General features: G+C 44.2%; 2 protein-coding genes across 3 annotated transcripts in view; one reads left to right on the top strand and one right to left on the bottom strand.

Moving 5' to 3' along the window:
* Positions 1–2,116: 2,116 nt before the first annotated feature.
* Positions 2,117–7,083, top strand: cenpv (centromere protein V; the record flags this gene model as incomplete). 2 transcript variants are annotated; one of them, XM_083639199.1, is made up of 5 exons in its annotated part: positions 2,117–2,247; positions 2,593–2,685; positions 3,288–3,357; positions 3,477–3,591; positions 6,935–7,083. In XM_083639199.1, the coding sequence occupies exons 2-5, from the start codon at positions 2,594–2,596 to the stop codon at positions 7,081–7,083; spliced, it is 426 nt and encodes a 141-aa protein (XP_083495325.1). In that variant the 5' UTR covers positions 2,117–2,247; position 2,593. The 2 variants fall into 2 exon arrangements, with proteins under 2 accessions (XP_083495325.1, XP_083495326.1); XM_083639200.1 differs by lacking the exon at positions 2,117–2,247 and adding an exon at positions 2,315–2,400.
* A 718-nt stretch (positions 7,084–7,801) lies between these two features.
* The window catches only part of pigl (phosphatidylinositol glycan anchor biosynthesis, class L), a gene marked incomplete at its 5' end in the record, with an annotated part of 43,223 nt that continues 23,647 nt past the window's right edge, over positions 7,802–27,377 (bottom strand). Inside the window, 5 exons of the mRNA XM_083639194.1 lie at positions 7,802–7,945; positions 8,211–8,344; positions 9,753–9,784; positions 13,160–13,227; positions 14,929–15,019. Coding sequence (XP_083495320.1) covers positions 7,817–7,945; positions 8,211–8,344; positions 9,753–9,784; positions 13,160–13,227; positions 14,929–15,019 — 454 coding nt within the window. The 3' untranslated portion in view covers positions 7,802–7,816. The remainder of the gene's footprint in view (positions 7,946–8,210; positions 8,345–9,752; positions 9,785–13,159; positions 13,228–14,928; positions 15,020–27,377) is intronic.

The following is a 27,377-nucleotide window of genomic DNA, read 5'->3' on the forward strand; positions in this document are numbered from 1 at the left end:
ACAAAAACTCGACACTCGTACAACGACATTTAGATACATAATTCACGGCGGAGTAATATCGCTCTACACTGTGGCAATAGCTCCAGAACTTGCTAGAACCTCACAGCAACAGGGCCCTTCCCCCGAGCCTCCGGTTGGACGGTAACATTGTTTGTTTGAACAGCGATTGGTTGCTGTGCCACCACGTGCCATGTTTGATGTCCTGTGACTTACCTCAGCCTCACCCTTTCTGAAGAGCAACATATCATTCTGAATGTTTTAGGTCACACACTGAACAACATACATCTTTGAACATTGAGGAACATACTGTAGAACGATTTAATTGCATTTCAAGAGCTGAGTAGCAACTAAACAACGTGAAAATGTGCCTGTTAACAGATGGGAATTGTGTTTCATAAACATGGTTACATAAGACAGAGGAACCCCCATAAACATGTGCTGCCTACCAGCTGTTGTGACTGCAGAACTAATTATATTAGGCAAAGAGAGATGACACTGCACTGGCCTGCTTACCTACCTTCTACTTACTTCTACATCATCTAGTTGCAACACATGTCCACATAAGGTGACTTATTTCACAGACATGCTAAATAAAGATGGAATATGATTTGCCAAACCGAACATCAAAGTCCAATGTAAGTTGACAGTTTGATGATGGAGAATTTGCTGGCAATATTTAATTTGAAGGCCCACAATAGCTACATCAGTCACAACTATAACACCTAGATTATGTTTCAGACCAAAAAGCAAAAAGTGCCTCAATCATTTTCTGCCTATATTTTGGCAACTTCAGCAGAGTATTCTTCACACTATAGGTACCTAAATAGATTTCTGTAGATTAGTTAGTAGTTACTTCATTCTTGGCTTGTTGGAATCTAAGTTGTTACTTTAGAATAGAACACCAGTGTGAAACTATGTCAAATGAAGTGAGGCTCTCACAATGTAACAACTTGCAGTTAATATATTGTAAAACATTTTCCTTAACTGCTTATCTTGGCACAATCATAAGAGGACACTGTAAAGTCAGTGGTGCTATGAGCTCAAATCATATGGCAGGTGGGCAGGATAGAACAGAGCATTGCCAATTCAGTTTGTCCTCAGATCAGTTTATAACATACTAGAGCACAATCCTCACACACTCCATAAGCCTTGTTCTCATAAGACGTGTTATGATAATCCCACAGCCTAACAGACATAAAGATATGTATGCATGACCATGGTTCTTCAAGGATATAGGAATGTTGCACTTTGTGGCTTGGTCTGAACTGTTCTGTCAGTTAATATAAGAACAAACAGGTAACTTTGGTTATTTATTTATATTAAATGTGATCTTATAGTTTAATATTGTTGCTATTTTCATTGTTAATCTCTTAATTTCTCCTAAAGCACAATGCTTTTTGTTCATTACATTGGCAAAATGACCTTATTCACAGGTACAGGCTTGATAAGATTCCTATATCTAGCAAACTATGTCTGCATGTAACACCAAGGCCCTGGTGTCACACTGACACATTACCTGAGATGGAAAACTGGACAAAGGCTACATCTACAATGCTGAACTTAAAGGTCAGACGATTTTCCTCATTGAATGTTTCCGGGTTCAAAGCGATCCAGTTAAGCAAACATCCCTTACATTGAGGGCAATGAGTGGTCTGTGATTTAGGTCACTGGGTCGCAAAAAGCGGGGTGTGGGGACCAACAGGGGTCCCAAGGAGGGCCCAAGGGGTCCCCAGCAAAACAATTAGTTTTAATTTCCCTTTAACTTCATTACCTACCAGTTCTGATTAGAGATTTCACCTCTCACTGTTAACTTCCACCTTCATTATAGCCATAGAATGGGATTCTAAACTAAACTGGATCAAAAAGCAAAAAACAACAACCCACAGATGGTCTGTGTGTGTGTGTGTGTGGGGGGGGGGGCTTCTGGGACAAAAACCGCAACACAAATGGGGGTCCGCACCCTGGTGGGGTTCTATCTCTGGGTCCTGAGACATGATAAAGTTGGGAAAGCCCTGATTTAGGTCACCCACCCCCACCCTCTGTCATATGACACCCAACGCGTGATGCACAACGTCAGTCCTCTGGCTCCACTGGTTCAGCTCAGCCTCTGAGGAATGTGTTTGTGTAAGTCTGTTGCTGTACTTTGCCCTGCCCGGGTCACTGTGAAGAGGGTGTTGTCTAAACTTGTTCCAGGAAGAAACGTGTTATCAGCAGAATCCAGGTGTATAGGTGTAGACTTATATCAAGGTAGGAGTGTTTTGTCACTGGCTGGACTTTGTTTAGGGCCTGTTGAGCTTAGCCTGGGTAACAAGTCTTGTGACTGATAGCACATAGATAGAGGTCACGTGGAGGCTGGGTTTACCCAGGCAGGCTATGTTGAGCTAGGAGGACGGTGATTGAGTAAGTGGGTGGGACTGAGATATGGTGAGTCACGTTTCACAGGAAACGGGTCAAACCAGTCGACAGTGTTTAACCAGAAGTTTCTCAATGTTTGGTGAAGCCGAACCTTGAAACCATTGCGTAAGAAGAATGAAGACATGTGATGCCAATTGAATAATGCACAAGTGAACTGGTTTATTTTCTTCCCTACAGGATGGAACTTGTGAAGCACACCGGCGGTTGCCACTGTGGGGCTGTCAGATTTGAAGTCTGGAGTTGCCCAGACCTTCACGTTTTTCACTGCAAGTATGGGCTAAACACACAATATGTAAGGGATAATGTATTGTGAGCCGGTGATTACTGGCGAAATAATGACCGACAGGTGAATGATTGAGCCCGACGCGCAGCGGAGGGCTTAATCATTCACCTGAAGGTCATTATTTCCAGTAATCACCGGCTCACTATACATTATACCGCTTAGAACATGGCCTACAACTAAATTATTTCAGTAATCTGACAAAAATAATTATTCAAATAGATTTTTTAATAGCGTTTTCAACAAGCGGTTTCATTCGTAATTGGCACACAAGACACCACAGCTGCAACTGGTTGGCCTAATTAGTAGTGTCTGCAGACAAAATGCTCTTATCAACTGATTAATCCAGGTGTGGCAGAGCAGCGGTCGGTTGTCGAGAAATAATGACCGGTGAATCTTGTTGATTGACCAATCAGAATCGAGTATTCAAGAGAGCCGTGTTCTAAAAGATAATAAAACCCAATCTGAGCTGTTAAAAGCTTTTGTTTAAGCTAATGAAACAGATTTAAAAAGAGAATGTCATTCAGGCTTTGTTGTTTCTATCTTGATATAGGCAGTAGGAAGAACTGATGTTTCTTGTTTCTTTCTCCAGCTGTAGCATTTGCACCAAGAAGCAGAACCACCATTTCATTGTGCCAAAAAACCAATTCACACTCTTACAGGTAGGCTAACATGTAAACATGTTAACAAGTAGAAATAATGATACAATTCACAATGACGATAGTGCTCTAGTAGTATTCCAGCTGTTTTGATCTTGTTGTGTCCTGCTCTCCCATCCCAGGGGTCTGCAAATTTGACCACATACACATTTAACACACATGTTGCCAAACACAGCTTCTGTAAAACGTGTGGAGTTCAGAGTTTCTACAGCCCACGCTCCAACCCTGATGGATATGGTAAGTACAGTATGAGCACCATGTTGACACTAAACACTCACACCATCACCCTCCATCCCTCGTGTTGTTTACTCCAACACAGAACTATCTAGGCCAACATGTAACAAATACTGCAGATTGATATATTTACTTAGAAATGTGTCACTAAAGAAACGTTGTAACCCAGTGGTTCTCTAACTTTTTCACGTCAGGGACCCCTAAACTGATACAAATAGAGAGCCCCAGGAACGAGTCCGGAAATCATCGATGCTAACAGCCCTGGTTCTTCACAGTTTTCGCCTATGGGAGTTTTGAATGGGTTTTTGGCGCGATGCTTCTAATAATCTCTCTGGGCAACGCTGGCTTAATCAAACGCGAACCAGTGTTTAGTAACATCATCTTCACACATGAAGACCACTTTTATGAGTTTTGAAGCTTTTATGTGCCGTTAAAAGGGTGGCTAGCTAGCAAACGGCTAAATGAGACTACAATGTCGACGCGGATATTATACGTCATCACGAGTGAACGCGGAAATTCTTTCTCTCGCAATCAATTGTGTGGACGCCTATGCGACGTAGTTCTGGATTAGCTTAGCACGAGCTTTTTACCTCTAGGCCTCGCAGTTACGCTTCAAAACTCATTAAAGTGGTCCTCATGTGTGAAGATTATCCCGCTGAACCTTGGTTCGCGTTTGATTAAACTTGCGTTGCCCACAGACATTATTTGAAGCATCGCGCCAAAAACCCATTCAAAAATCCCATAGACAGAAACAGTGAAGAACCAGGAAGTTCGGGACTTCCGCATTCAGCCTACAAAAATACGTCATCCCTGGAGCTCTCTATTCATCTCAATTTCACAGGATTTTTGCCCCATCTGATACGATTTTAGCTTATATGATGACCCTCCCACTCTCCTGGCCCTGTCTTGCAGGAGCCTGGGTCGTCAGGCTAATTGGGTGCACCTGGGCCCCGTGCACTCATTGTTTGTTTATTTGTTTATGAACCGTTTGTCCTGTTTGTTTAATGTAGTTATTTCCCCTTAGTTTTAGGTCATACATTGTTTTAACTTTTGTGTATGACTCCCCTGATATGTTACAACCTGGCTCAAGGAAGTAACAAATGAGTGGAGTCATACACAAAAGTAAAAGTTAAAACAATAATTTATTACTACTCAAATAAAACTAAGGTAAAATAACTATAGACAACACAAACTACATTAAATAAATGAACACAACAAAAGGTGCATCAGTGAGGAGGGAGAGAGACTGAATGGTCTGAGATCTTTTTCTACCCAATGAGTGCACCGGGCCCAGGTGCACCCAATCAGCCCAACGACCCCAACACCAGGCCAGAGGAGAGTGGGAGGGTCACACTTTTGGATGTTTTATTATAGAAAGTGTGTCAAACCATGACAAAATAGTCATACATTCTGCCATTGTGTTGTCTTTGAGAACCACTGGTATAGACGGTTTTCATGGAATTGTGTTGTTAGGGAACAGTTTAAAATTGTATTTCCTGTCAGCAAACACTGCAACAGGAAGTAAGCTAGGGGCAATTTAGAAGGTTTATGTTGTCAAGTTAAAACCGCCTATACTTGGTTCAGTGAATTAAGACAATGAGGAACATGGAAATGAAGGGCCTATGTGAGACACTAATAACATCAGGAACTAACAAACATCACACTGAACCTGTCAAATCAACATGTTGCTGGAATGTTTACATCACAACAGGGGGAGGGGGGGGGGGGATTCCACATGCAAAACACTGAGCTAGCCTTTGTTGCTGTCCTCCCCTCCCCAGGCATCACCCCTGTCTGTTGTCCTCCCCTCCCCAGGCATCACTCCTTAATGTCTGTTGTCCTCCCCTCCCCAGGCATCGCCCCGCACTGTCTGTCCTCCCCTCCCCAGGCATCACCCCTCACTGTCTGTCCTCCCCTCCCGAGGCATCACTCCTCACTGTCTGTCCTCCCCTCCCCAGGCATCACCCCTCACTGTCTGTCCTCCCCTCCCCAGGCATCACCCCTCACTGTCCTCCCCTCCCCAGGCATCGCCCCTCACTGTCTGTTGTCCTCCCCTCCCCAGGCATCGCCCCTCACTGTCTGTTGTCCTCCCCTCCCCAGGCATCGCCCCTCACTGTCTGTCCTCCCCTCCCCAGGCATCGCCCCTCACTGTCTGTTGTCCTCTCCTCCCCAGGCATCACTCCTTACTGTCTGTTGTCCTCCCCTCCCCAGGCATCGCCTCTGTCTGTCCTCCCCAGGCATCATCCCTCACTGTCTGTCCTCCCCTCCCATCACTCCTTACTGTCTGTTGTCCTCCCCTCCCCAGGCATCGCCCCTCACTGTCTGTTGTCCTTCCCTCCCCAGGCATCGCCCCTCACTGTCTGTTGTCCTCCCCTCCCCAGGCATCGCCCCTCACTGTCTGTTGTCCTCCCCCTCACTGTCTGTCCTCCCCTCATCGCCCCTCACTGTCTGTCCTCCCCTCCCCAGGCATCGCCCCTCACTGTCTGTTGTCCTCCCCTCCCCAGGCATCGTCCCTCACTGTCTGGTAAATGGCCTGCATTTATATATAGCGCTTTTATCCAAATATATATATATATATAGTGTATATATATATAGCGCTTTTATCCAAAGTTGTCCTCCCCTCCCCAGGCATCGTCCCTCACTGTCTGTTGTCCTTCCCTCCCCAGGCATCGCCCCTCACTGTCTGTTGTCCTCCCCTCACTGTCTGTTGTCCTTCACTCCCCAGGCATCGCCCCTCACTGTCTTGTCCTCCCCTCCCCAGGCTTCGCCCCTCACTGTCTGTTGTCCTCCCCTCCCCAGGCATCACCCCTCACTGTCTGTTGTCCTTCCCTCCCCAGGCATCGCCCCTCACTGTCTGTTGTCCTCCCCTCCCCAGGCATCGCCCCTCACTGTCTGTTGTCCTCCCCTCCCCAGGCATCGCCCCTCACTGTCTGTTGTCCTCCCCTCCCCAGGCATCGCCCCTCACTGTCTGTTGTCCTCCCCCTCACTGTCTGTCCTCCCCTCCCCAGGCATCGCCCCTGTCTGTTGTCCTCCCCTCCCCAGGCATCGCCCCTCACTGTCTGTTGTCCTTCCCTCCCCAGGCATCACCCTTCACTGTCTGTTGTCCTTCCCTCCCCAGGCATCGCCCCTCACTGTCTGTTGTCCTTCCCTCCCCAGGCATCGTCCCTCACTGTCTGTTGTCCCCCCCTCCCCAGGCATCGTCCCTCACTGTCTGTTGTCCTTCCCTCCCCAGGCATCGCCCCTCACTGTCTGTTGTCCTTCCCTCCCCAGGCATCGCCCCTCACTGTCTGTTGTCCTTCCCTCCCCAGGCATCGCCCCTCACTGTCTGTTGTCCTTCCCTCCCCAGGCATCGCCCCTCACTGTCTGGATGCAGGCACTGTGCGCAGCCTCACAGTTGAGGAGTTCTGTGGCGAAAAGTGGGAAGAAAGCATGCAAGCTCACAAGAGCATCAGAGACATGTCTCGACATGTAGTGGATACACAGCCCAGAGAATAACATCACTGCAACAGAAGAATCAACCTGAGTTTGAGTCAGCAGTTTACCCATGAACATATACAGTATTTCCAACAGTCTTTTAAAGAATACAAGACAACAAAACAAACCTCTTCACATTTCTCTCCAATGTCAAAAATTAATAGAACAGTGTAAGACTGCAAACAATAAAGTCAAGCTGTTCGTGTCCCACAACAACCAACAGCAAGTCCACATTGTATTATTCCTTAAAAATGGTTGTTAACCCAGTGAAGTACAATATGCTTATGAAGACATAAGAACAATATATTCACATTGTTAGCTGAAAATACAGGGTTTTCTGAAAAGGCATAATTTAGATCCACAATTTTGTTCAAAAAATGTCTGAACCCACAAGAAATTAATGTGTAATTTTGTGACTAAAATTACAGCATTGTTGGACAAATTCAGGCCATTATAGCCTGCTGTTAAACTTTTTTTTTCTTTTTTTTAACAACACACAAACAAGGCAAACAGACAGGCTCATACACATGAGGACGAAAGAAAAGAAAAACAAAACAACAAAAATCTGCTGTTAAACTATTAAACAAGGTCAAATGTATTAACTGTGCGCAAAACAGCTCTTTCTGATCTGTAGAGAGCTACTAAATCCAATCCTACAACTAGGAGGAATGGACTACAGTGTCTGGCTGCAGACCATTCTAGCCATTAAGCAGTCACTTTTTTTTACAGAGTAACAATCAGCTGAGGCAGCCTCTTAATAGATCTTTAGGTTCCTTGGTCCTTGTGGGATAATTTGGAAAGTGTTGATGAGCATGTATCGTGAGAAGGAGATGTACAGGTAGCGAAACCACAGGAGTTGAGTGCGATGACACAGCATGGCCCCCTGACAAGGAGAAAGACGGTTTTGTTTGAGAGACTGCAGCTTGTAACACAATACACATTCAAATCTGATGCTTACATGTATTTGTTTGATGGAGAGTAGGCTACCTGGATTCAACCAGAGCCATCATCTTGAATTGCAACACCTCTCTACCATTCACACATGGCAAACTTAATGCTTTTGCTTCTATCCACATATACACTGGTTACCACATGCTAACAGGCGCTCCAATAGTAGAAGTGACATGGCTGGCTATTTGGATGCTCACCATGGCTTGCCTGTAGCCGTGTGGGCCTATAATACAGCAGAGGCATGAGGAGGAGAGCCAGCTGAGCGGGAGCTCCAGGAGGGAGAGGTACTTCCTGAGGACGCCAACTGTCTCCAAGGAGAGCAAACAGCAGCCTGGGAGAACAGACACCGACACAGTTAGCGGTTAATGCTATATTTACTGCTCACTACCTCAACAAACAACTGTCCTCTAGGTCCGAGAAGATCTAGGTCATTCTCCAAAAGTGGCTGACCCAGGCTGTTCTTCATGGACTACATTGGTGTTGTAATTGGCTGTGTGAATTAAAGAGATGAGGACTCCTGGTACGACACGGGAGTTGGAGGGCTTATGTGAGATACTTGTAACATCAGGAAAATGACAAACGCACCATAAAAAAAACACACATGTTGCATTATTGAGGATTATTGAGACTTTCAATATATGACTTCATTGTTGTCATGGAACAGAAAACGGGATAATTCTTGTCATGCAGCAAGAGTTGAGGGGGCAGACGGGGCTTTAGGAAAGCTGCTGGTAATAGGCAGGGAGCCTTGCTGCACGGCCAGGCGAAGAGGCTTACGTTGGGGCTTAAATCTCTGACCCCATGCCCCGAGAGGCTGTGGTCAACAGGTGAGGTGCGAAGGCTAGGCCACTCTATGGCCACGTCCCACAGACGAACAAGATCAACTACAGAAAAAAGCGCTCATTCTAGGCTAAAGGCCAAAAACCAGGCCGATCCATTGTCCTAAAAGAAAGAGTCTTGTTCGCTGAACTCCTAAAGGAGGAAGTCTCAGGACTGATGAGATGGCGTTGTCTTCCTGCCATTCAACAGGAGAATGCGACAATATGGATATCAACCTACATGCTTCTCCACGTGTGCAGCATAAGCCACATGCTTTCAGCAATATGAGAATCTGATTTCAGTACTAACAGGTTTTGTGAGGAAATTAAGCTAGAAATTGAGAGTCTGATTAAGTGTGAACATAAAAATGGATGCCTAGACAGAGATTGCAACATCTACCAGCGAGTCTAAAAAAGGTTGAACTATTTGGAACGATGATGCCATGTAGAGTTGGAGGTGGGACATAAAGATGAAAAAAAAGATAAGTGTGAGTGTAAAAACACAAGCTTGTCTGTTGCCTGGCATCAGTGTCTCTCTCACGCTGCCACCACCAGACCAAAATGTGTCATGGAGACACAAAACTCATGAAACTGACTTGAACAGTAGAGGGTGCTGTATATTAACAAAACCCCTCTCAACCACTGGTTGCTTTCCTGGGTTCTCAAGTGAGTAAACGATAGCCTTTCATTTCAGGGTTCCATTTATACCAGGCAGGGAGGATCACTGAGCCTTTCCACTGGGACAACTGGGGTCAAGTTCCTTGAGGCGTTACTGATTCACTTCCCTGGGCCAGAATTTCCCAGCTGGACCTGTGACTCAAACCAGTGACCCTGGCCTCTGGTCACACATTTTGCAGATATAACTTTTTCTCTTTCAATGATCTAATCACCTGAGCAAAATGTCTGGGCTTCAAAACCTACCATCAGGTACTTGGCCAGTGGAGCCCAGATGACTGTAGGTAGAGAAAAAATAATATTACTCAGTGAAAAATAAAGACATAAATGATGTTGTCAGGACATAAATGACTTAGCTTTAGGGGTTTGTGTTGGTGAGTAAAAAAAAAGAAAAAACGCCAGGGTGTGATATGGTCCCCCTTGAGAATATGTCACTGTGAGTTTAAAGGATAAGTCCACCCAAAATACATACTAGTCATGCTCACCCCCATGCCGATGAAAGGTGAACGTTTTTCAGTCCACGAAACATTCAGTGTTTCACAGCAAAACACTATTATTAGCACTGCTTATCAGTCGGCGGAGGTAAGGAGTGTTCATCTTCCGTATATATGATCTTTGTGTGCAACACCCGACCATGCACGAGACATATGAGAACGCCAGGTTTGGACGGGAGTTTGTGTTTTCCCCTGTTTTGGGCATGGTTTCTGAATGACGACGCGCTCCGCAGTGTCTCTATAGTGAAGATTTCAGCTAAAAAAGTATTTTCAAGTCAACTTGGCAATTCAGGGCTTCTGAACACTTGGATTACACCAGGAGCAGTACGGAGGCACTTTCCACCCTGTTTTGTTTTTTTTACATTTGAAAGTTGGTCACCATCCACTTCAATTGTTTACGAGAATTCTGCAACAGTGTTTTGCTGTGAAAAAGAGAAGGACTGAATTTTCATTTTTGGGTGAACTTATCCTTTAAGGTTCGGCGTCAATAGTGAGACATCAACAACCGGAAGCCCTCAGGATTGGGCAGTGCTGCAGCTGAACAAATGTTCTATATCTACTGTTATGTGTCTATATATCTATGTTATTATTATTATTATTATTATTTAATTATATTATATTATCTATATTATATGTGTTTAGAACACGGCTCTCTTGAATACTCGATTCTGATTGGTCAATCAACAAGATTCACCGGTCATTATTTCTCGACAACCGACCGCTGCTCTGCCACACCTGGATTAATCAGTTGATAAGAGCATTTTGTCTGCAGACACTACTAATTAGGCCAACCAGTTGCAGCTGTGGTGTCTTGTGTGCCAATTACGAATGAAACCACTTTGTGTTGAAAACGCTATTAAAAAATCTATTTGAATAATTATTTTTGTCAGATTATTGAATGATTTAGTTGTAGGCCGTGTTCTAAGCGGGATAATGTATACTGAGCCGGTGATTACTGGAAATAATGACCTTCAGGTGAATGATTAAGCCCTCCGCTGCGCGTCGGGCTCAATCTCATCTGTCGGTCATTATTTCCACAGTAATCACCGGCTCAGTATACATTATCCCTTACTTATATTATTATTATATTATATTATTATCTATTTTATGTGTATATATCTACTGTTATGTATGTATATATCTATATTATATTATTATATTATCTCTTTTATATGTGTATATATCTACTGTTATGTGTGTATATATCTATATTATATTATTATTATATTATATTATTATCTCTTTTATATGTGTATATATCTACTGTCATGTATGTATATATCTATATTAGATTATTAATATATGATATTATTATCTATATTATATGTGTATATGAAGAAAAAAAACATCACATGGATGCAACTGGGACGTATCATCAGTGATGTACCCTGGGGTCATAGGATGTTTCGGGTCTCGCCCAGGTGACCCAGCCGGGGTTGATCAAGCCCCGACTTACGTCCCAGTAGCTACCCACGGTCAGCCCTCTTAGGGAAAGACAGGGCCACTCAATCCGCTGCTCCGGAACTACTCTGCCGGGACCGGGAGGCTCTGGCACGTGGAGGGACTGGGCTCTGTGGGTTGCCCCCTGTCCGGGCTCCTCCTACGTCTCACCAGGTCCAGGACCTGTGCGTTGCACCAGACTCCCCCGCTCCAAACATTTCATTCCGGTATAAGTATAAATCTACTGTTATGTGTGTCATTGGATCCTGTTGTGTTCGGTGGGGCTCCTGGACCTGTGGCAACAGCATGCTGATTTGTTACAATGAATGATCATGTGCTTCTCATTATAACTGAAGGGCTATGGTGGCTAGATGCTCCGTATCACATTTTACACTTAATAGAGTGACGCTCCTTCATATCTGGATCAGAAGACAAGCCTTTACTCCAAACTCTTAGTCATGCCAGATTCAATCTAAGAAGGCCGAAAATACGGAATTCTTCCCACATTCGCGCACACAATAGCGGTTGTTAAAACACGGTCGTAAATAAAAACTAAAAGAGCAAACCCCCTGAGATTTAGCACACTGGAACTAGTTCAAATCCCCTCTGGGTTCCAGCTTGATGAGAATCATGAGATGGGCTTTGGAGAGCCCACCTCTTGTCAACAGATGAGGCCTGGAGATGGGCAGGGTGCCAGGGAGGCCTCAGAGAGGGAGAAGACCATGAGGACATGGGGGACTCACTCCACTGTAAGGTGACCAGATGTCCCCGATTTCCGGGGACAGTCCCCGTTTTTGGTGACCTGTCCCCGAAAATGTCTCAGATTTTCTACTCCTCATTTTTAAAGCTATAGTGAAGATATTCATATCATATGAAACTAGAAGACCTAAGGCATCCATTGGTCCCAACCATGTCATGCTACAGATGTTATTCATTTCGTGAAATCTCCAAATCTCAAAGTTTTTGATATCAAATCACAGCGTGATGTTTTCTATGGTGTTCGTCAAGGTCTTGGTGTCTTAAGGTGGCATCTTGGAGGGATGCCCTGCACCATAGTTTATTACAGTATCATGGTCAAAATATGAAACCGGAATTGTCCCCCTTTCTTTATTTCATAGATAATAACAGTGGATATTTTAATGATATATTGACTGCAGAACATTGGAAATGTTCCCCCGATTTTCATTTCAGAAGTCTGGTCTGGTCACCTTACTCCACTGCGACATACATACACATCATTATGGAAAAACTCCACAAATTTTTTTTCTTTCACCATCGGTCTGATGCAACTGGCTCCGTTTAGCCTCTCCAAACCAGAGCCGCCCCCCCCACCACCTCACCACCTCGGGGACATGAGTTACTGCGGGCCGGCTGCCTCTCTGGGATGACCTCTCAGCTATGTAACAGACCAATTCTGAAAACACTGAGTGTGTGTGTGTGTGTGTGTGTGTGTGTGTGTGTGTGTGTGTGTGTGTGTGTGTGTGTGTGTGTGTCTGTGTGTGTGCGTGTCTTTGTGGGGAAACATTTGGATAGGAGGGTGCTGATGTGTGTGCCTGGATGTTTGGTGTTGTATATCTGTGGAGTCTACGAATGCAGGTTTCTTGGTGCAGGTCGAAGCCACAGAGAGTTGCCTTGGGGATGCGGTGTCTTTTAAAATAAAGGGTTTGAAAAAAGAAAATCCTGGCTTCCTATTTCAAAACCGTAAAGTTCGGTCGGTACCTGACCGCTTTGTGGATGGCTATGTGATTGGCATGGCCGCTCACTCCTCGCCCATCAAAGGTCAGCACCTGAAACAATAAAATATCTCACTGTGCTGGTGGAAAGCCAGAATCTGAGGATCTAAAAGTGAATGTGAATAAACTGCATGCAGAGAGAGAGACACACACAGGGAGAGAGAGACAGACAGACAGAGAGAGAGACACAGAGATAGAGAGAGACACACACAGAGAGAGAGACACACACAGAGAGAGAGAGACACAGAGATAGAGACACACACAGAGAGAGAGACACACACACAGAGAGAGAGACACACACACAGAGAGAGAGACACACACAGAGAGAGAGAGACACACACACAGAGAGAGAGACACACACAGAGAGAGAGACAGACAGAGAGAGAGACACACACAGAGAGAGAGACACACACAGAGAGAGAGACACACACACACACACACAGAGAGAGAGATTTGTTTAGGGTTAATGGATGGGTTCCTCTGCGTCTGACAGTGGAGCTGCTTGGCAGCAGACAACCGATATTTAAATGCCTTTTTCTGTGTGCATGCTTGCACACCAGAGGAAGGGGGAAAGAATCAGGTCAAAGGGAAAGAAAAAGTGCTTGACTAAAGAAATTACATTTGCTAAGCTCAGGCGGATTCTACCATGACTATGTTTCTGCAATCAAACATGAAGGAAATAGCTCAACCACCACCCATTCTAAACAAGCCATGAACTTGGTGCGGTAGAAGTTGGACTTGGTGCGGTACAAGTTGGACTTGGTGCGGTACAAGTTGGACTTGGTGCGCTTACTGCGCTACAAGTTGGACTTGAATCCCACAAGTCCCATCACTCCTCTCTATGTGAAGCAAAGCAACGTTTAGTGAACATATAAAAAAACAGAGAACAACATGTTAGACCGAAGAGTAGGAAAACATGATCTACTTCTCACAAAACAGTGCTTGTTGCCTCTGCATATATTAACGCCATCTTTCTTTCTCCTATGTAAAAAAAAAGTGGGGAAAAAAGGTGTTTTTGTGTAACTTTGAAATCCGACACTTTAAAAGTCTCCTTTCCAATGTAGACTAGAGGCATATCTTTGCTGGCGCTGGGAGGAGCCGGTGTTTGTCATCTTTGACAACAAAAACAGATCAGCAACGAGAGGACAGAAGAAGCACCAAGTCGGTTTGGTCTGTGGAGAGCTGTGAGCATCCTGCTGTGTTCCTGCTCCATCATCTCTCCAGAAGAACTGTGTGAGAAGAGTGTGGCTGCTACTGCAGCTTTTTGTTGTTCACAGTGAAATGAGAACCACTTGATTCTAAATTTGCCACATTCCTCCGAGCTAATAATGTGGAACATAATTTGGTCCGATAAGGATCTTGTGTAAGCACAGAGATCCAATCCAAACTTTCTACCGCAGCAGAGGCCATTCCTCCTGGATTCTGGAGGAGGCTCAAATAGAATTTGGACTCAACTGAAGGCGAAAAGGAGGTGCCATGGTCTGCTCATGGTTATTATGAAGACCACAGTGCAGCCGAGATAATGAGCTAGGAAACTGTGGTGCCAAAACTGATGTCATGCACAAATGATTTTTCAAAAACCATCCAACCAGCCAGAATGGCTGCATGAATGTGAGAAAACAGCAAAAAAATGGGGAAAGAGAGTGTTAACATGTGATCAGACGTGACAGTAATGTTCAGTGAAGATCATACTGTGTTGAAGGAGTCACATGTGATCAGACGTGACAGTAATGTTCAGTGAAGATTTGATCATACCGTGTTGAAGGAGTCAGCTCTTATGTGCTTGGCGATTAGAGAAGAGGCCAGTGGGACGCTCCATTCTGCATTGGGGTCATCTGGAAGTTTTCTGGAAGGAAAAGAAAGGACTCTGGTGATTTACAGCATTAAAACCGCCTGTTACTGAGATATAGGTAGGCTGTACATGTCATGGATAGACAGTTTCAACTCGACAACATAAACATGCTAAATTTAACCCCAAAGTTCCTGTCGCAGTGTTTGCTAGTACAACAACTGACATGAGGACATGAACTAGGTTACAAACTGTTCCATAGCGACACAATTCCATCAAAACCATCTATATAAAGGCTCTTTCACACCGGCCTTGAAAGCCGAAAAATGCACGGAAAATAGGATTCGCGCCTCCGATGTGAAAGTCGTGAACGCGCGTTGGTGGATAATTGTTTTACGCCTTTTGTCCCGGCATGGTACGTAGTAACAGCGCCGGGTTACCTGGCAACCCGCCTCCATTTGAAAGCGTTGTCGCAGCAAGCCGGAAAAGGTGCGAATGGTCAGCTCATTCATAAAAAAATTACAGGGGAAATCACCTCATGTAGCAAGAAAGTGCACGAGTGAAAGTAAAAAAAGTAGCCTATACAATCATGACTGCAGGGACGCCAGGAGGAATGCTCCGTGCAGTTAGGCTTTATGCTCAAAACGATGTTGACATTAGTAGGTAAAATTAACGGATATAATAATAAACTTCAGAGGGCTATAGCTGTCTGTGGCGAGTTGGTCTGAGGAGCAGATGCATGCGTTTTGATATTAAGGCGAGTCCGCCCACCATGCGAGTGGTGCTCGCCTTTCAATCCGGGAGCAGGGGATTTCACCTGAAAGTACACTGCAGCACGGGAATGTGGCCGTGCTGCTTGGCTCTGTGTGAAAGCAATTTCTGTGGCGAGGCTGCGGACTTTGCGGGACCTCTAAACTGCTTTTTTGCCACGATCTGTGTGTGAAAGAGCCTTAAGACTTGCATTGCATCCTCCATAACTTCAGTACAACTGAAATCCAAGAGCGTTCTGTTAAGTTTGTTGGCTGTTTCTCAAACGGAGTAATCTGATTCCATTCGTAGCAACAGATCTGTGATCTGATTCCATTCTTAGCAACAGATCTGTGATCTGATTCCATTCCTAGCAACAGATCTGTGATCTGATTCCATTCCTAGCAACAGATCTGTGATCTGATTCCATTCCTAGCAACAGATGTGATCTGATTCCATTCCTAGCAACAGATCTGTGATCTGATTGATTCCATTCCTAGCAACAGATCTGTGATCTGATTCCATTCCTAGCAACAGATCTGTGATCTGATTCCATTCCTAGCAACAGATCTGTGATCTGATTCCATTCCTAGCAACAGATCTGTGCGAAGTGCAGAGTGAACCCTGCCTTTGAAAAAGGGCTTGTGTGGAATGCAAACACCAGGGAGTGCTGGGAGGTCCGGAGGTGAAGGGTCGGAAGGGCCCTAGCATCCTGTTCATCTGAAACGACAGACCAGGGACAACATGGAGCAGACATCACACACTGCGCACAGGAAGTGCACTCAAGCACAGCCTACTAAACATGTACTGTACGCTGCTTCGCTCACTGGCAGAGAAAATCCCCAACCCCAACATAGCTGCTATTTCTCGGCTTAGTTTTCCCTGGCTCTTCATCCAACGCATCTAACTCAGGAGGAATCAGCCACTTCGAAAGGGAGGGAGGTGTGTGTGTGTGTGTGTGTGTGTGATGAGATAAGGAGACAGATCAATGACATGTAGCGTTTGGACATGTGTGTGTGTGTGTGTGTGTGTGTGTGTGTGTGTGTGTGTACACAGTGGGGGTGGGGGCGGATGGGGAGTGAACAGTTGTCCCACACCTCCCCCCCCCCCCCCCCCCATAGTTCCGAACAATGAGCCAGGACAGTTGAGCCAGTGGATGGAAGTGATGGATTACAAACCTAATGGGTGCCAGTGGACTGGGGGTGGGGATCAAGCTTGGGGGTGGGGGTGCCACAGGGGTGGGGGCAGTGGGACCGGGTTCAGAGATAGTTTAAAACGGGCTGTCATCTGAGTGAATGCACTGCTGTGACAATTTGATAACATATTGCTCTGTGTAAAATGCGACACTTTTTGTGGAATCACATCTAACGTCATGCTAAAGCCTGGTAATTTTGCTACAATTAAAAAACAAGAGCCTAAGGAGATCATTTCTCTGCTTGAGACAGAGAGAACTAATAAAAACCAGTAGAGCTTTTTGTGAGTCTGGCCGTGGAGCCTGAAGTGACACCAAGATATGAACTAATACCATATTAATTTCTCAGCTTGGCTCCACTGTAGGTCGGTATGGGTTGTTTTTTGCCCATGCACTTATTTATTTATTATGTCTAAAAAGACGTTTCACCTTACAGTTTGACAGCCGTAGCTAAGCACAAGCGAGCGAGGAGGAGAGAGAGGGAAAAAAGAAAGAAAAATGAGCCAAAGATATAAGACACCTGACCTTTCTCAAGCAGGATGCAGGCAGTGTGTCGGCTTCACTATGGCAACAGTGCAAAATGACCTTGAGTAACCTCCCCAGCCCCCCTCTGTAGCTTTGCATGGGGACGTCTAATTGCTTGCAGGCATCTGTATGCAGTTGTTGAACTTTGGCCCAGTAAGGGGATTCTGTGTGTAGGTGTGTGTATGTGTGTGTGCGCGCGCACACACGTGCGTGCGCGCGCATGTGTGTCAGAGATGGCTTGTTTAGTCTGGTCACATGGACCACAGGCCTCTGGAACTGCCAGACTTCTGTCCACACAGCCCAGATTAAATGTCCTGGGAACGGCTGAAATGCAACTACCGGTACATGCTGACATTACGCCCACAATATCCCACTGTAATAACATTACGCCCGCAATATCCCACTGTAATAAGGCAGTAACAGCTACAATATCTCACTGTAATAACATGACGCCCACAATATCCCACTGTAATAACATGACGCCCACAATATCTCACTGTAATAACATGACGCCCACAATATCTCACTGTAATAACATGACGCCCACAATATCTCACTGTAATAACATGACGCCCACAATATCTCACTGTAATAACATGACGCCCACAATATCTCACTGTAATAACATGACGCCCACAATATCTCACTGTAATAACATGACGCCCACAATATCTCACTGTAATAACATGACGCCCACAATATCTCACTGTAATAACATGACGCCCACAATATCTCACTGTAATAACATGACGCCCACAATATCTCACTGTAATAACATGACGCCCACAATATCTCACTATAATAACATGACGCCCACAATATCCCACTATAATAACATGACGCCCACAATATCTCACTGTAATAACATGACGCCCACAATATCTCACTGTAATAACATGACGCCCACAATATCTCACTATAATAACATGACGCCCACAATATCTCACTGTAATAACATGACGCCCACAATATCCCACTATAATAACATGACGCCCACAATATCTCACTGTAATAACATGACGCCCACAATATCGCACTATAATAACATGACGCCCACAATATCGCACTATAATAACATGACGCCCACAATATCTCACTGTAATAACATGACGCCCACAATATCTCACTGTAATAACATGACACCCACAATATCTCACTGTAATAACATGACGCCCACAATATCTCACTGTAATAACATGACACCCACAATATCTCACTGTAATAACATGACGCCCACAATATCTCACTGTAATAACATGACGCCCACAATATCCCACTGTAATAACATGACGCCCACAATATCCCACTGTAATAACATGACGCCCACAATATCTCACTGTAATAACATGACGCCCACAATATCTCACTGTAATAACATGACGCCCACAATATCGCACTGTAATAACATGACGCCCACAATATCTCACTGTAATAACATGACGCCCACAATATCTCACTGTAATAACATGACACCCACAATATCTCACTGTAATAACATGACACCCACAATATCTCACTGTAATAACATGACACCCACAATATCTCACTGTAATAACATGACGCCCACAATATCTCACTGTAATAACATGACGCCCACAATATCTCACTGTAATAACATGACGCCCACAATATCTCACTATAATAACATGACGCCCACAATATCGCACTATAATAACATGACGCCCACAATATCTCACTGTAATAACATGACGCCCACAATATCTCACTGTAATAACATGACGCCCACAATATCTCACTGTAATAACATGACGCCCACAATATCTCACTGTAATAACATGACGCCCACAATATCTCACTGTAATAACATGACGCCCACAATATCTCACTGTAATAACATGACGCCCACAATATCTCACTGTAATAACATGACGCCCACAATATCTCACTGTAATAACATGACGCCCACAATATCTCACTGTAATAACATGACGCCCACAATATCTCACTGTAATAACATGACGCCCACAATATCTCACTGTAATAACATGACGCCCACAATATCGCACTATAATAACATGACGCCCACAATATCGCACTATAATAACATGACGCCCACAATATCGCACTATAATAACATGACGCCCACAATATCGCACTATAATAACATGACGCCCACAATATCTCACTGTAATAACATGACGCCCACAATATCTCACTGTAATAACATGACGCCCACAATATCGCACTGTAATAACATGACGCCCACAATATCCCACTGTAATAACATGACGCCCACAATATCCCACTGTAATAACATGACGCCCACAATATCCCACTATAATAACATGACGCCCACAATATCCCACTGTAATAACATGACGCCCACAATATCCCACTATAATAACATGACGCCCACAATATCCCACTGTAATAACATGACGCCCACAATATCTCACTGTAATAACATGACGCCCACAATATCTCACTGTAATAACATGACGCCCACAATATCTCACTGTAATAACATGACGCCCACAATATCTCACTGTAATAACATGACACCCACAATATCTCACTGTAATAACATGACGCCCACAATATCTCACTGTAATAACATGACGCCCACAATATCTCACTGTAATAACATGACGCCCACAATATCTCACTGTAATAACATGACGCCCACAATATCTCACTGTAATAACATGACACCCACAATATCTCACTGTAATAACATGACACCCACAATATCTCACTGTAATAACATGACGCCCACAATATCTCACTGTAATAACATGACGCCCACAATATCTCACTGTAATAACATGACGCCCACAATATCTCACTGTAATAACATGACGCCCACAATATCTCACTGTAATAACATGACGCCCACAATATCGCACTATAATAACATGACGCCCACAATATCGCACTATAATAACATGACGCCCACAATATCGCACTATAATAACATGACGCCCACAATATCTCACTGTAATAACATGACGCCCACAATATCTCACTGTAATAACATGACGCCCACAATATCGCACTGTAATAACATGACGCCCACAATATCCCACTATAATAACATGACGCCCACAATATCCCACTGTAATAACATGACGCCCACAATATCCCACTATAATAACATGACGCCCACAATATCCCACTGTAATAACATGACGCCCACAATATCTCACTGTAATAACATGACGCCCACAATATCTCACTGTAATAACATGACGCCCACAATATCCCACTATAATAACATGACGCCCACAATATCCCACTATAATAACATGACGCCCACAATATCCCACTGTAATAACATGACGCCCACAATATCCCAATGTAATAACATGACGCCCACAATATCTCACTGTAATAACATGACGCCCACAATATCTCACTGTAATAACATGACGCCCACAATATCCCACTATAATAACATGACGCCCACAATATCCCACTATAATAACATGACGCCCACAATATCCCACTGTAATAACATGACGCCCACAATATCCCAATGTAATAACATGACGCCCACAATATCTCACTGTAATAACATGACGCCCACAATATCCCAATGTAATAACATGACGCCCACAATATCCCAATGTAATAACATGACGCCCACAATATCTCACTATAATAACATGACGCCCACAATATCCCACTATAATAACATGACGCCCACAATATCCCACTATAATAACATGACGCCCACAATATCTCACTATAATAACATGACGCCCACAATATCTCACTGTAATAACATGACGCCCACAATATCCCACTGTAATAACATGACGCCCACAATATCTCACTGTAATAACATGACGCCCACAATATCCCACTGTAATAACATGACGCCCACAATATCTCACTGTAATAACATGACGCCCACAATATCCCACTGTAATAACATGACACCCACAATATCCCACTGTAATAACATGACGCCCACAATATCTCACTGTAATAACATGACGCCCACAATATCCCACTGTAATAACATGACGCCCACAATATCGCACTATAATAACATGACGCCCACAATATCTCACTGTAATAACATGACGCCCACAATATCTCACTGTAATAACATGACGCCCACAATATCGCACTATAATAACATGACGCCCACAATATCGCACTATAATAACATGACGCCCACAATATCGCACTGTAATAACATGACGCCCACAATATCGCACTATAATAACATGACGCCCACAATATCGCACTGTAATAACATGACGCCCACAATATCCCAATGTAATAACATGACGCCCACAATATCTCACTGTAATAACATGACGCCCACAATATCTCACTGTAATAACATGACGCCCACAATATCTCACTGTAATAACATGACGCCCACAATATCCCACTGTAATAACATGACGCCCACAATATCTCACTGTAATAACATGACGCCCACAATATCCCACTGTAATAACATGACGCCCACAATATCTCACTGTAATAACATGACGCCCACAATATCGCACTATAATAACATGACGCCCACAATATCCCACTATAATTACATGACACCCACAATATCCCACTGTAATAACATGACACCCACAATATCCCACTGTAATAACATGACGCCCACAATATCCCACTGTAATAACATTACGCCCGCAATATCCCAATGTAATAACATTACGCCTACAATATCCCACTGTAATAACATGATGCCCACAATATCCCACTGTAATAACATGACACCCACAATATCCCACTGTAATAACATTACGCCCACAATATCCCACTGTAATAACATTACGCCCGCAATATCCCAATGTAATAACATTACGCCCACAATATCTCACTGTAATAACATGACACCCACAATATCCCACTGTAATAACATGACGCCCACAATATCTCACTGTAATAACATGACGCCCACAATATCTCACTGTAATAACATGACGCCCACAATATCCCACTGTAATAACATGACGCCCACAATATCCCACTATAATAACATGACGCCCACAATATCTCACTGTAATAACATGACGGCCACAATATCTCACTGTAATAACATGACACCCACAATATCCCACTGTAATAACATGACGCCCACAATATCCCACTGTAATAACATTACGCCCGCAATATCCCAATGTAATAACATTACGCCCACAATATCTCACTGTAATAACATGACACCCACAATATCCCACTGTAATAACATGACGCCCACAATATCTCACTGTAATAACATGACGCCCACAATATCCCACTGTAATAACATGACACCCACAATATCCCACTGTAATAACATGACGCCCACAATATCTCACTGTAATAACATGACACCCACAATATCCCAATGTAATAACATTACGCCCACAATATCTCACTGTAATAACATGACACCCACAATATCCCACTGTAATAACATGACGCCCACAATATCCCACTGTAATAACATTACGCCCGCAATATCCCAATGTAATAACATTACGCCTACAATATCCCACTGTAATAACATGATGCCTACAATATCCCACTGTAATAACATGATGCCCACAATATCCCACTGTAATAAGGCAGTCACAGCTACAATATCTCACCACAGTGGGACAGAGAAACAAACAGAGCCCCAGCTCAGTTTCTTTGTCCCACTGTGATGTCATAAATCCCACTGTGACATCATCCGTGATGTCATAAATCCCACTGTGACATCATCAGTGATGTCATAAATCCCACTGTGACATCATCGGTGATGTCATAAATCCCTCATAAATCCCACTGATGAAATACCATTGTGACATCATCAGTGATGTCATAAATCCCACTGTGACATCATCAGTGATGTCATAAATCTGACATCATCAGTGATGCTGGTCTCATTGGCCACGCAGCAGCCGAGCCCGCACTGCGGCCGATCTGCGAATGGGAGCTGCAGGGTTAAGCTGTGTTCACACCGACCTATTAAAGTTTTTCGCTGGCATCGAGTTTACATACAAAGTCAATGCAAACGAGCGATTGAGCGTATATTCACCCGGGAGAAAAATCGCTGGGCGTCCGAGCGGCAGAGACAGAGCGATAGGGAGAAAATACGCTCGTCGCCCGAGATGAAATATCCCAACTCGAGCGAAAATACGCTGGCATCAGTCGCTCGCTGTTCAACGCTGATTGGCTGCCATGTGAGAGCGAGTCAAGGATCACACTGGCTTGGAACAAACCGCTGGTTTATTGTGTGGCAACAAACCGCATTGACAGGCTGACAGCTGACATGAAGTGAGGGTCTGTACTACCGGTATGGAGCTCGCATTAGGAGCACGCTGATAGGCTTAGCTTGTAAACAACGACGGGGGCTCGTAGTGGACAAACAGCATGACATTGTGTAACGTTATAGTCCCCACATGTCCGTCAATTCGTGTGCCTGTTGATGAGCGATTTAAACAGAGCGACAGAGCGATTCCAAAGGGTTGAATTAAGCGACAGAGCGAAAAATAAATATCTCGGTGTGAACACAGCTTTAGCTGGGCGAACTGCAGGACGGGTAGCTCGCCCGCATAATTGAGCCCGCGTAGCGCGCGAGATCCCTAGTGTGATAAAATGACAGTTTGTTGCTGCCTCCCGGGCTCGGTGAGAGAGAAATGCAAGTGTTTTGACTGTGTAGGCTAATCTGTGATGACATGTGTGCAACTAGGTTAAGAATACAGCCAGGGGTCAGTGGCAAGGCTGGAACATCTCACCTCTATTTACTGTTCCTGGCTGCTTGCTTATAAATCAGAGCCTGCTAAAGCAGCCGGTCACGTGAACTCACATTGTGTTAGCGGCTGTTTACCAGGCTATATAAATCAGCCAGGGCTACTTTCACTTCTGATCAATGCATCATTAAACCTAATGTGGGTAGGTGGCGCCGGCGACTATTGTTGTCCTTTCCCCCCACTGGAAACTACTGCTGTGCTGTTTACAACTCTCTGATCCACTGGTACAAATAATGATCCTGATCCTGTTTTAAATTCCGATTAGCTTCCGAGTAAAGATTGTATAACCTCAAGCATATTATCGGGGACAGCATCTAATTATTAAATCAGTAACACATGAGGCAGGAAGATCCAGAGGCAGAGAGAGAGACTTCAGTTCAGCCCAATGGATAATGTCATTAAGAGGTGGAATGGATGGATTTGTGCAGTGAGCAGCGATAATGGTGAGCAGGGAGCGGAGGGAGGTCAAGCCAGTGTAAGTGGAGGGGCAGTGGAGCGTGCTCAGATCAGGCCTGATCACAAAGGCCCCAACGTGCACCGGGGCCCCAGATACTGTCAACACAGCTGTCCTATTCAGCGTGCATTACAAGGAAAACCCTATTTTAGAACAGAATTCACATGCTATTCCTGTCATCTTGGAGAGCTATGTCTACATTATTAATCTGTTGATGATTTTCTCAACTAATCAATTAGCCGTTAACTCGTTTCGTCTATAAAATGTCACAAAATGGTGAAAAATGTTGATCACCTTTTCCCCAAAGCCCAAGATGACATCCTCAAATGTCCTGTGTCCTGACAAACAGTCCACAACCCAAAGATAATCAGTTTATCTTATTAATATAATTGGGCGGCAGTCTGCGAGGAGCCATGGCGTTGGTGGTGATCAGGGGAGGGGGTGGGGCGAAACAACTGCTCCAGTGATGATGAACAGCAGCTGAGGATGCCGGCACAACTGTGAGTGATGACTGCACAGATGTGAGTAATGACGTAGTGACATGGGCTCTATATACTACCAGGAGAAGGGGCAGTTGTGACGTCAACAGACGCCACTCAGGCAACTGTGACGTCACCTCAGCTACGCCACTCGAGCGATTGTGACGTCATCAGTGTTGACACTTTGAGCAGGGAGTTACACCCCCAAATGACAAGGGGCATGAACAGCATGGGGTGCACTAAATGATGCTGAAGAAGTCGGTCTTACATGATTGAAATATTGTCGAGACAACACTTGACGATTAATTTTCTGTCGATCGATTAATCGACTAATCGTTGCAGCTCTAAAACAGGTGAAAAATATTGGCCAGTGGAGTAAGATCATTTGTAGCCTACTTGTTTCCAAAGCAGTTTTACCTGTTTTGAAGAGACAATATCTTGAAATAAGGTCGGTCACTCCACTTGTAATTCTAGAAAACTCTGATTTGTGTAAAATGTGAAGTTATGACCTAAATAAAATGCCAGATGTTCACTTGTTTAAACAAAGAGAAACAGAGAGAAACAAAGACTTGTGAAGAAAGATTTGCAGTGTAAAGACAAATAACAGTAAGTGTAGTAAGTGAGTAGGAGACCAATTTTGCAGTGATTTTCCAGGATATGACGCATTTCCTGGTTAGTAAGCGTTTGTCTTACAGTGAAATACATCCCCACTTGATTGTGAAAATCCATCCAAGCACTTTAGAGTCGACAAACAAAGAAGTGGTTTCTATCTTTAGGAGTTTTTAATTTTCAGAACTATTGTTTCAGTTTTAAGGCTTGACATTAATTTTAAACTTTGTATGGAGGTCACTGCAGGCCACAAACTGCAACTATAAAGGCGCTGACAGGGTTCTGCCACCCTCGACTTGGACCCTTGCCGCCGACTAGCGGCGACAGCGAGACTGTGCATACTCGACTGTGCACACTCGAACGCACGATCGGCGCGTTGGCTGCGGTACACGTCCAAAACACTAGGTGGCTTGTGGTACACATATGTCCGTTACATGACATTATCGTGTCGTTTACATTTTATTGTCCCTCCATTTCAAAACTCATTCCGGTGAACCTGCAGAAGGCTTTGCTAGATGAGGGACAAGCACTATTAAATGAGGAAATGGCATTTCCTCATTCCTCACAACAAGTATGTCAGCGGATATGTGCGCGGCCCAAGGCAACGGCCAATCACAGCTCTTGTGCTGGTCACGTCACGTCCGCGTTGATGCCGCGGAGTCACATTTTCGAGGAGCTGCACGCCCCCTCCGCCGAGCTGCGCCGATAGGATGCCCAGCTGCGGCGACCCCCTCGGCGCAGTCAGCGCTGGCGATTTCGCGCGAGCATAATTTGCGCTTTAACCAAACACCAAGGGAGAGGTTGATGAATCATTTGGAGAATGTCTGACTTGGGATTTCTACAGTAGAATTTGGTAAAACTACGTAAAGGATAAATTCACTCAAAAATGAAAAGTCATTCATTATCTATACACCCCCATGCCGGTCGTCATTTACACCATGTTTTAGCTGAAATCGTCAGTGTAGCAGTGAGCTGAGACTCCCGTTTTCACTTTCACTTTAAGCTCACGGCCTCACTGAAGATTTTCGCTAAAAACAGGGTATAAATGTACGGTAAATGACATCTTAAGTAGAAAATATTTTGTAGTCAACCGATGACGTCATTATCTCATATTTGACACTCTCTGACACCCTGCAGTGCTCTGGGCTGGCAAATGATTCTGCTTGCTACTGTAAAATATAGAGATCTTAATAAAGGAAATATTGTACTTTTGGACCCATGGTGCAATTGTTTGGCTAAAAAACACTTGGATGATGCTGTAAGCTGTTAGGGACGGGGGAAAAAAAATATATATATATATTTAGCTGCAAAAGATGGTTAACTTCAATAGTTTGGGAGAAGGTGTCATGGAGCTACAGGGACTATCTCACTGTGTGTTTGGTGGTCCTACCAACTTCAATGAAGTTTCCACTGACATAACTGGATGTTTGTTTTGGGATGATGACACACTGTAACACGTTGGATCATGATCACCCTCTCCCAGTGTAGGAAATGTAAGAAATTTGTTTGAGGGCAACTTTTGTCTCCACTCTCTAAAAACTGGGGGCATTTACAAAATTTTGGGGGCACTTTAAAACAATAGTAATTAGTGCATAAAGTTACTAAAGCGTAGTGTGAACAACAGCATTGGGTGAGTGTGTTCTTCATCGTCTTCTGTCAACCAGAGAAGAGATGGAAATTAAATGAATTGAAT

The sequence above is a fragment of the Poromitra crassiceps genome (assembly GCF_964638095.1).
Source record: "Poromitra crassiceps genome assembly, chromosome: 1".
Classification (NCBI taxonomy): domain Eukaryota; kingdom Metazoa; phylum Chordata; class Actinopteri; order Beryciformes; family Melamphaidae; genus Poromitra; species Poromitra crassiceps.